At 49.0% G+C, this 11260-nt stretch overlaps 1 protein-coding gene across 1 annotated transcript; it reads right to left on the bottom strand.

The window, feature by feature from the left end:
* Positions 1–2298: 2298 nt before the first annotated feature.
* Positions 2299–4210, bottom strand: LOC131269458 (cytochrome P450 4g15-like). Its single transcript, XM_058271826.1, has 3 exons — positions 3543–4210; positions 2637–3472; positions 2299–2535 (listed from the first exon to the last, which is right to left on the bottom strand). Exons 1-3 carry the CDS (start codon positions 4208–4210, stop codon positions 2372–2374), a joined length of 1668 nt encoding a protein of 555 aa, XP_058127809.1. The 3' UTR covers positions 2299–2371.
* Positions 4211–11260: the final 7050 nt, after the last annotated feature.

Raw genomic sequence — 11260 nt, 5'->3', positions numbered from 1 at the left:
GCCAATGGGCTGGGTTGTTTTGTACCTGATTGTTCTGTATGCAAAATTGAGCCATGGGACGGTCGTTAATTGAGACCTACGTCAAACAGTAGAATGGACCACCAGAGAATCGCCTCGGCACAGGAAGTCATCGTTCAGATGGAAACCAGATTGACAATTGATTCATCGTATACAAACTTTGCAGGAATCTAGGTCTTCCTCTGCCATGTCTCAGGGCGATAGTTTCTTGGATAGGTGTCTTCATTCTTTGTCATCGTGCATCGTGTCTACGGTCTTGTTCGACTCGAGGATGTTCAAGATAACAGCTGGTCGCGTACCATTGATAGTGTGATCGTGCAGCAGAACACACGCATGCTGTATGCCCAGCTGGAACCAACGGACACGTGGCATCCGGGGCTATAATTTCCGTCCGATGAAACCAGGTCCCTGTCTTGCTGTGTCTGGCAGTTTGATGTCAAATCGATTTCTTCGAAAGTCAACGGGGGAGTGTGTGATTGTGTCTCGGTTATGAGACTGCAAAACCAGGCAAGTTCTAGCTAAATGTGACGTTATGCACGGGCCCCTACCTGGCGGGTGAGAGTTTTTCATAGTACTTGAGCTAGCTGAGGTCTAGATCGCTGCTGGGGTGCGAAGGTGGCCAGTGCATGTTACGATAGCAAAAGGATTTCTACCAAACATCCCCGACCGGGTGTGACGCCCCGAGATGTAACTTTGATAAAGCTAACTGCGCTAGAAAGGTGGAGAAAGCGAGCAAATAGGAAAGCTCGTGTCAGAGGCTCCTTTTATCGTATCGCAAGATATACGCCCCCGCAGTACCTATAAATCAACCCACCCGCTGAAAGGTGATTGATCCAGCTGCTCAATTATCTAGGCGCTGCGTGCTGAACATGGCGAACCGTGGAGGTCTCCGGCACCGTGTCCTGGAGTCCCGTATACCACCGAAATTCAATTGGAAATGGTATGCCTAGTCTGGCTTCAGGTGTCAAGTCTTCGGCTCGACCCAAATCAAAACCCGATCGAAGATTTCCTCATCGGTACGGGATCTTTACCCCCGACGACACTGCCGGTTCGGGCGAAGAAATAAGCCCCTATAGGAGAAGCGGACCTTACAGTACCCTTGCCTTTGCATGGGGTCGCGCAAAGACTGATAAGAGCTTGAGCTGCACTAGCTTGCGCACCAGGTCCTGGTCCCGTGTGTTGTTTACCTGCGGTGCGGTCCTGGGGAGGAGGTGTACCATACCTGTCCCGAGAGAAATATCAAAGGCAAATTGACACAACCGTTCCGGAAAGGGGGTTCACACCTCCGGTGATCGATGTTCCCGGCACCCGGCTTGTCAACAAACTAGGACTCGCGTCGTGGGCGGAAAGCGAGCTCTTGTTTGCATTACCGTCAATTGAAGAATCGAGGTTACGTTCTTGGGCGCAAGACGAAGTCGTAAAAAAGTGTCAAACTTCATCTCTTATCGTGAAACTCGATGTCACCGATACATGTGTTGTGGTAAATTCGCAAAGGAAGAGCTCGAAATGTGCTGTTTGTTACTTCTTTCGTGACATTCCTTTTGGAGGGGAACTATACGAGTAAACCTTACATTCTCCCCGGCTCACTGTTTTCAAAACCAAACCCAAATCCGACGTAGTCATAATTCTTTCCGAAAACATTAGAACACATTCCTGGGGTGTATTAAAAAAGATGTTCATATAAATAATGGAGTGAAGTAGACTTGTGTTAAAAGGTTTAGTCCACCCTTGACGACACCTTATCTTAAAAGGCTACTCGATTCGGGGAATGGATTGATGCCAACTTGGTTCGGCGCGCTATCTTAAAGAGCGGTCATTAAAATGGTTTGCCTGTAGCATCCGGCTACCCTTTTCTGCCGAGCTAAGCAGGCATCGTGCAAATGGATTTAAGTGATGGATTTTGACACATTTTAAGATAAACGGGTGGCTCCGCTACCGCTTGAACGGTAGCCAAAGTCTGCGATCTTTCCCATTCACAGGTGCCGTGATCTTGTAGTTGCGAACCGAACGTCCGTGTGCGGCAGGTAGTCAAGTGGAACTTGTCCATCTCGGCCAGCCGGGAGATAAGATGACACAGTCCTAATCCTTTCGTAGACGTTCGAATGAACCAGCGCGGCGAGTTAGCGCAGGTAGTATCAATCTATTCGCCGAGTTTGAACCCAATGCGTATCTAAAGGATGATCAGGGCGATATTGTTTCATCCGTAGAGCGACGGTACAACTCAATTGGGAAGGCAGGTTTTGAAGTTTCGACATGGTTTATTTATTTATTTTGGCTGTTGCTTCTCTGTTATCTCATCGATGGCTGTGACTGAGTGTCGCCGTCGCAGAGTGGAGTGGTGGCTGGCTGCCTCTCATGCCACCCGCGGCTCCAGCTGGACGCGGAACCCATCGGTGCGCTTCAAGATGATGTCCGCTTGCAGCTTGAAGTCTTTCTCGGTAATGTTCGACCGGACGCGGTAATTCCGGAGAATCGTGGACAGCAGGACCTTCAGCTTGAGCATGGCGTACTTCCTCCCTACGGATGAACAAGTTAGGAGCAGTGATTAAGTGATAGTCAGGAGTAAGCCGTGTGTGTGTGTGTGTGTGTGTGTGTGTGTGCAAATGCCTCCAACGTACCGACGCAGCTGCGTGGACCCGCGCTGAACGGAATGTAGCTATAGTAGTGCCGGTTCTGGGTACGCTCGGGCAGGAAGTTATCCGGGTTGAATTTCTCCGGCTCCGGGTAGAGGTCCTCCCGGCGGTGGATCTTGTACGTCCCGATGACGACGGTCGTCCCGGCCGGGATGGTGTAGTTCTTCGACGCGAGCTGCACATCTTCGTTGATTTTGCGCGCGATCATCGGCACCGGCGGGAACATCCGGAGCGTCTCGAAGATAACCCGCTCGAGGTACTTCATCTCCAGCGTGTCGGCGAACGTGGCCTTGCGGCTGGAGTCACCGAAGATCTGCCGCAGCTCGGCGTACACCCGCTCCTGCACGTCCTGGTGAATGCCGAGCAGGCAGAGCACGAAGCTGGACCCGGCCGCGGTGGTATCGTGACCCTCGAACATGATGGTGTCCACCTCCTCCTTGATCTCCTCGTCGCTGATGTTCGCGCCACCCTTCGCCGACTCGATCATGAGGTCGAGGAAGGCGAGCCGCCGCTTCTCGCCGATGTCGTTCTCGTCGTTGTCGTCCAGATCGTCGCGCAACATCGAACCCTGCGAGATGAAGGCAGGGCTCTCGCCCGGCTTCTCCTCCTTGCCGATGATGTCCGAGAGCGAGGGCGTCGGGAGCTTTCCCTCGGCCGCGTTGCGCTCAAAGATTGCCTTCTTCTGCTTCACCACCTTTCGGGTGAGACTGTGGATGATGTCCAGCAGGCGCTCCTGCTCTTTCTTCACGCCCGTCAGATTGAACAGCGGGTCCAGACGGAGGTGGATCTTCAGCTGACGCTTGTGTAGAATATCGCACATCCTATCGACGAGAGAATACGTTAGCTTGCAAGTCGGGTGAACTATCTACAGGGTGAGTGGAGTGAACTTACTTCATAACAGCCATGGCGTACTCGAAACCTTCCTTGTTCTCGCCCGTCCGGTTGGAGCCCATGGCCGTTTCGAGCAGAATGTCAACCGTTACCTCGCTCATGTAGTCGTGGCAGTCGAACTCGTGGCCTACCTCGCGAGCCATCCGCTTCACCACCGCCAGACTGTTGTCGTTGAACACGTCGATGAACGTCTTCAGCACGTTCTGGTGGAAGGCGGGCGCGATCAGCTTCCGGTGCGAGCGCCACTTGTCACCCGAGCTGATGAGCAGTCCATCACCGAGCCAGGGCTTGAAGAAGCGGTACTCGCTCGACTTCTCCAGGTGCACGTAGCTGTTCAGGATGATCTCGACGTCGGACGGCTCGGTGAGGAATACCACCAGGTGGTACCCGATCCAGCCGCGTGCCACCGTCCCGTAGATGTAGCTCAGCTCCATCGCCTTCTCCATGATTTGATTGTGCGACTTGCCGAGCAGCATGTTGGCGTTGCCAACGAGCGGATAGGCGACCGGGCCCGGTATCATGTTGCCCAGCTTCACGTAGCGGCGCGTCTGCATCCACAGGTGGAACAGTGCGACTACCGCTAGCGCCAGCACGGTCGCCACCGTCACCGGCAGTACCCAACTACCACCCTCGACCGGAAGGCGCTCCGGGATGGTTTCGAAACTCATTCTGGTTTGATTGGGTGGAAGATGCTGTTGACTCCGGACGCGTTCTACTCCCAGGATCTACACCCTCAGGCGACACTCTCCAAGATCGGCACTGAACTGAACACCTTCGACACTGCACTAGCGCTGGATAAGGAGCGATATGTGAACACTGCGATGCACCACCGATGGTACCAACTGCTGCTCTGCCTATCTGTCGGCACCGAGCGAAGTATTTATAATAGGCACCAACCCGACCCGTACTGCTGCGTTCTCGGTGCAGTCTGACCTGTAAGGGTGGTACAGCGAAGTAAAAAAAAAACACTAGCACTCTATCCGCAAATAAACCACGGTGTAAAGAAAAGCTCAAAAAGACGAGAGTCGGCAACAGACTGCAATGGTGTTGGAGGTGCGGTGGTGCTGTTGTAGCAATAAACTTTTAATCAAATTGTAAATGGCAATGATTATTCATCAGGTTTGGCGAACGTGCCGTATACGCGTCTGCTATGCGTACAGCGCCGCAGATAGCCTCCCTTTCGCCTGCCAGAAGTTCTAATCGGCCTGGACCTGGTGCGAACCAGGCAGGTTCTTTGATCTTTGAGGTGTTTTTGGTGTTTGGTGTTTTCTTTCCATTTTCGAACCCGTCACCATTTTTCGGCCCTACCGTACATCGATCGCAAGCGATTACCTATCGAACTGTCGGCGTGCGCAGAGTGGCGTTCGAGAGCAGTGCGTTAGTGGCGTTCGAGCTCTTTGAGATCCGTAGAGCTGTTCTAGCGTTACACCCAGCTATCAAACGATGCATCGAGCAACCAAAGCTTCGAAGAATCTTTCCTCTATCAACCAGCGATGGTAACTATAACCACCTGCAAAGCTATTCTACGCTAAGTTCAAGTAGATCATCTGGTATTAAGTATTTGGTCTTGAGTGAACCCTTTACCTGTGGGTAATAATTCATTGTCTTTGAGTAACTTGTACTGAACTTGTAAGTGGTAAGGAATAGGACTTCTTTTAGTTTAAGGGTGTAGCAGCTAATGTTGTTATATTAGATCATCATGGATTTAGGTGTCATAAGTCTTAAGGAAAGTATTACGTAAGGTGTGACGTTGTACGATCATATTGAACCGTGAGATTTTGAGGTTGGTTCCCTCATATTGCAAGGTTGATTGATATTTTCACGGATGCCTAGGACGCCAGCAATAGGACTCGTAATAGAAACAGGTGATTAGAACACCATTCCGGGGAATCCAGTTGCTTCCTGCTTTCCGGGTATTGGTGATAACCTGCTCGCGCTTCATTTCGCATCGCTGGAGCTTGCGAAACTAGCAACGCAATCGGCCGGACATTAGCATACGCTCCTGACCTTCTTACCGGGGCGTTCGCAATTGGTTCGCCCTTTTAATTTCGAGTCATTCTGTTGCTGCTGCTTCTACCTTCCCTTGATCGACAAAGGTGGCGTTGCACCGGCCGCTTGACCCCGGGCGCTCGCTCACTCGCTCTTCGGCGCTGATTTAAGTCGTAGCTCATAACGTATTCCGCTGCATTCACGCATCGCAATGCACCGTCGGGCTTATGAAATCATCTACAAAAACACACAAACACACAGACGCACGGGGTTAAGTCCTTTCGTGACATCCTTTTACCCTCTCCCCCCTCTACCGAATGAATGATTCGATGTAACGATTGAAGTCGTACAACTTCTGTTCAGTTTACTCAGGACTTCGTACAGAAAAGCTGGTAGTAGATGGTAACAGTTAATCTCGCCACCGAAACTTAGGAAGTTTGCACTTTTTACCCTCTGAGGAAGGTTATTTTTAAATCAACAACAAGTAAACAAAAAAAAACAGTGTTTTTGTGTATAATTTTCATTAGAATACAGCTCTGCCTCTGTCTATAAATGTCAATATCGACATGATTTGGATTTATTGAGACACGTAGAAAATTAAAGTGCTTCTTCTGTAAATGTAGCTCGTAGGGCTCAAGAATCTCAATCATGGTTTTCGTTAGCTTCTCGCTTTGTTGCGCAAAACAGCAACTAGCTACTTGCGATTATAGAACGCGATATCGTAGCCAACACTAGCTCCAGGGTGGAAATTGGGATCGTAAGCCCCTTCACAAAGGGCGATGGCGAAATTTATGCGCAGCGGCATCATCGACGGATTGGGACCATTTGGTTCAACCCACAACTAAAGCGCCGAGACGTTATAGGGACGCAGGTTACTCTAGGTTTGACTATTTGCATGAGAAACGGAAACGAATCGTACGTCTGATCCGAGTATTCAAGGGCACCAGTTTGCGTATGCGATTCTCTCTCCATCTCCTAAGCCTTACTTCGTTTCGGTCGCTTTCCAGTTCTTTGTCCGGGTAGGGAAGTGGATTGATTCGGAGCAAATTTTGGCAAACAAATCCCTCGTCACGTGTGGCACGTGACCTCACCCTAGGATGAAAGTGTGCGTCGGTCTAGACGGGTTAACACTTTGATTATACATCGCCGCGCGTCTTGAGGATTGGAAAGCGGGTGTAGAACTTACGTGGTTTGACGTTTCTTATGGCTTTAAGACCGGGCGGGATTTCCTCTCCTTCCTTTTCTGTCGGTTCTAGCGGCTTTGTTCTCGCCTTTCTCGAAGCACGTGCGGTCGCGAGTTGAGGCATCGTCGGTTCTTTGTGCGACGGCACGTACGAACCTGTGCCAGTGCCGTGCGGTGGCGGATCATCAGTGCCGTCAACGCAGCTGGCCCAGACAACCTGGCAGTCGGAACGGGGGAGGGAACAGATCATCCGTGAAATTACATCACAATCGAGTACGCTGCGGTCTGGTTGCTACGGCTGGCGTCGGTTGTGCCGTACGCGGGCCAAACCACCACCCGCTAGCCCCGGTTAAGAGGATTGACCCTGGTTCCAGGCCGCGCCTGACCCGGGCCCGAGGTTGTGCCTCTGCGTTCCACTTCAGGAGTTCGATGTTCCATGCCACCATTGGTTTGCCTAAACGCCCGCAATTATGAAGCTTCCGAACCGGACAAGGTCATTGTCGTCGACGCATCCCATCCCCTAGACCCAGTGTGCTAGCCTAAGCGACTTAACAGGATCAGACCATCAACATATTCACCCCTTTTCCACTCGACGAAACCCACGGGAAAGCAGTTCATTCGGGATTGTCCCTGACGCAGCTAATCCAGCTCATCCCGGCAATCTCTCGCTCTCCCTTCCTCGGCTCTGTAAGCGGGCGACATCCGAATGGTACTAATTGGCGATTGTTGACGGGATGTTACGAAACAAGGCTAAGGCAGCTTATCGCAGTTTGGGGACTGACCGAGCTGGTAAGGTTAGGATTATCCGTTTGCTTCCGAAACGGGATCACGCAGAAATGGGAACAAACAAAACAAAGTATCCCGAGACCCAATCCTTTCCAATCACGGAGGGACCTGGCTGGGCACGCAAGGTACAGAGGTTAAACAATGAAGTAAAATAAACCTTCCTAATTCTGTAACAATTCGGAGAGTGAAATGGGATTGACGGAGCGAAAATTACCGATACAACGAAACGGAAGGAGATTGGGAAGGATGAAGCTGTCATACCGTCTACCGTGCGTGGGTCCCTCGCGGATCACGGAGCGGTTTCGGATGACCGGAAACCGGCTCGAAATGTTTCTTCCTCACAGGGGGGGAAAAAAAGCCATTCCACGGAAGCGTTTTCCGATTGATCGTCCTTGGGTTTTTGTTGATCGCTTCCTGAGGATCAAATTGATCAGGTTTTTATCCCAAGGTTTTGGTAATGGAGTGCTTTGCGCTTCCTTCGACACTCTCCATCTTCTTTTACGTAGTTTTTATGTTTGCTTTAGTTTTTTTTTGTAATGTTTTTAGCAGAAAGTAAATGAAATGTTACCAAAACCTGGTATGCTATAAAAAGGATAATAAATTACAGCAACTTTCATCGATTGGTTACTTTTAAACAATTCGGTAACAATGTTTTTAAAGCTTCATTAGAACTCAAGCAATCTAGAAAATAATCGAATTTATTCAAATACGTCAGACGTTTATAAATAAAGTCCAAAACAACAGCTTTACAATTCATTTTCACGACAATTACAAACGAATTACTTTGGATTGCGTTTTTGAGCTGTCAAAACACAAAAATTAATCAAAACTGGCTGTTAAGTGTTTAGATAATTGAGCTAGTGATGGTTTGAAAGCGGATCAGAAAGTGTTTGACTGTTAGGAAAAGTTACAACTCGTTTTAAGAGTGTTGTTTTGCAGAAGAGTTACAGCACATCCGAAGAAAACAATGCATTTTTACATTAATTACAAATGAATGACTTCGGATTGCGTTTTTGAGCTGTCAAAACACAAAAATTAATCAAAACTGGCTGTTAAGTGTTTAGATAATTGAGCTAGTGATGGTTTGAAAGCGGCTCAGAAAGTGTTTGACTGTTAGGAAAAGTTACAACTCGTTTTAAGAGTTTTGTTTTGCATTAGAGTTACAGCACTATCAAGAAAACATCCGAAGAAAACAACCCTCTCTTGATGTTTAAACCTCTTGGTGAGCAAAAATAACCCAGCCTACGAAGCGTGGGATGCGTGGTGCGATGAAAACATTGCGATAGGCGTGATGGAAACAAATCGTTGTCATCTCATTAGGACCGGATGGAGAAAAAACCGGGAAGAAACGTTTGACGTAACCGAGGAATGTGCGTGTTTTAATATTTGATGTTGGTTTACGGTTTGCATTTCCATTTTCGGGGCGGTCGGTTCCACCGTCGTTGATCATCTTTTCGAGCACTTCGGGGGTTGCGATGGGTTGTGCCTTCGTGCTCGGTGCCGTAAGGATAAGCCCGGCTGTCCCACCTCGGTTCCTTCCCCTTTTTACTCCTGTGTTTTTGTTTTTCACCGGAGCTTCTGATGGACGGGATTAGATTTACGATCCTGGAGCAAACTCTCCATTTCCTGAACGCCTTTGCGATGGTTCAACGTTTGCGAGGCGACGAGGGAAAAGCAAGGGGGTTGGTAAAAACAAATCCTTTACCAAAACAAAGTGGAAGCGGGACGCGAAGAGAAAGGTTTACCGTAGATGATGATCGAGATAAACAAACGGGATCATGGGAAATGGGGTGATCCTTTCCTTTTTTTGTTCTGCGGTAGGCACTGGACATTCGTCCCCATTTGTGGCCTTCCCAGACCAGGCCAGGATGAGGACGAATGTCACCAATCCTTGGAAGACGTCAGTGGTGATGGTATCTCCGGCGGATAGGAAAGGTAGCAGAACTCCAGCGAGCGCAAATCCCAGCACAGGCCGCTCTCGGAAGGGTAGAATAATAAATGTGTATCAATATAACCGCAGGCGTCAATGGTGGATACGCGTATCAGCTAGGACATCTTCATAAGGACGTCCCGGGGAGAAAGGACCTCGTCGGATTGTGGGCGCGTGTAGGCGAAGGACCTGTAATTTAATGTTACTCTGCTGTGTGCAGCATCATGCGGGATTCCTACGAAAACTGTCATCCTGAGACGGATCGTACTGGGCGTCTATATTATACGAGTCCTTCCGCTAGTCCTTCATATGTACAACGACGCAGGCAAGCCCTTTCGAAAAGGTATTTTTATTTTATATATATAGTGGACAACAAGCCACACCGAGCCCTCGTCATACACGATTGAGCAAGGTTGTTAGAGGAAACTCTAGTGCGATCGGTGTTTCCGAACCCCTGTGTGTGTGTTCCGAAAAACCAAAACATTCACGTAATTGCGTTTCGGGTGCGCGACCGCTCCGCCGTTGCCAGCAATTTCCCGCTCAACTCGGCCGTGAACCGGAAGGGCCCGCTAATTTCCTGCGATGTCCTGGTTTTCTTTTTCCACTCCTCCCGGAATGGGGGGGATGTCCTGACGATTTTTACCGGCCCTGTACTCTCTCTCTCTCTCACTCTCTCTCTTTAAGGCGATCGCGAGGGTGATCAATCGAGCGAAACATACGGTTTTTTTTTTTATTTCGTTTTGCTGTTATCTGTTTTTAATGTCCTTTCTGCTGACTCACTTCCGCTCCGACCGGGCAACGGTTGTTTGTGGAGTGTTAGAAGGTGCAATGAAATGAAAAAGTAATTTCATTTGTTCCCTTTTAAGTTCAACTGGATCATATAAAACTTGTTTTGACAATTAATTTTTGAATCGACCGTTATCTTTAAAGTGATGTTTGTATTGATGTGCTTAGAGAGTTCTCTCTTAGTTTTTAAAAGGATATACTCTTTACGCCGTGAAGTCATATTTATATTGATATTGGTAGCTCATTTTCGGACTAATTTTATAAACAAAAAATTCAATCGGTTGAGTGCTTTCTTTTTGTTGTTTTTAAGAACATTGTTAAACCGTTATTTAAATAATTTAAAATAGAGTTGCTCGAAATTGATCGATAAATAGCTTCTCCTGTGTTAAACCGTTGTGTTTTCTTAGGGCCATCTCTTTTATTTCAAAGACCGCTGCAGCAACCGCCTTCCGAACCCATCCGGAAGCGACGTTCCACTCCTGCGTAAACTTTAGCTTTGGTTGCGGTTTTTTTGGCCGCCTTCCGTTCGGACTTTTATTTTTCGTTTCGTTTGCCGAAGCTTCTGTTGGTTTGGTGGCTTCGAGACGCACTGTGCGAGTGGGATGCTTTTCCCCGAGCCCGAGTGCTGCTTCCTTGCCGGCAGGAAGTTTGTACAAACCGCATTTCCGTCGACTGTCATTTTCAAGGATGAAGAGGTAGGTTAAGAAAGAGAGCGAAAGAGACGGGCATAACGCATCGTCTTGGGTTTCAACGGTCGGTTGGCCGCTTCCGTCGCGCCTGGCACATATATTTGCGCAGTCCGCGAGTCCTCCTCAGCTTGGACCTGGTTGGATCGTATCCTGGTTCCAACAACTGAAGTGTAATCAGCTGGACGTTTCGGAAGCAATCGTTGTTGGGGATGAGGTGATCGCTTGAAACCACTTATGACAAGCGCTTCGATGCAAGATCCTAGGTCAAAGAACAGCGACGCCGACGCCGACCTTCCGGGCGGATCTGGTGGAAATGGCGACTGCGCGTGTTTGTGTCTTGTCCCGTCCGCTAATG

Source organism: Anopheles coustani, chromosome X (genome assembly GCF_943734705.1).
Source record: "Anopheles coustani chromosome X, idAnoCousDA_361_x.2, whole genome shotgun sequence".
Lineage (NCBI taxonomy): Eukaryota > Metazoa > Arthropoda > Insecta > Diptera > Culicidae > Anopheles > Anopheles coustani.
Note: the sequence above shows the minus strand (reverse complement) of the source record. Positions and strands in the feature narration are given on the sequence as shown.

Bases quoted from the DNA above. Each gene is read 5' to 3' on its own strand.
- LOC131269458 (XM_058271826.1), bottom strand. From the start codon at position 4,210: ATGAGTTTCGAAACCATCCCGGAGCGCCTTCCGGTCGAGGGTGGTAGT. The intron at 3,473-3,542 runs GTAAGTTCACTC...TCTCGTCGATAG, and splicing joins TACGCCATGGCTGTTATGAA to GATGTGCGATATTCTACACA. The intron at 2,536-2,636 runs GTACGTTGGAGG...GTTCATCCGTAG, and splicing joins GGGTCCACGCAGCTGCGTCG to GGAGGAAGTACGCCATGCTC.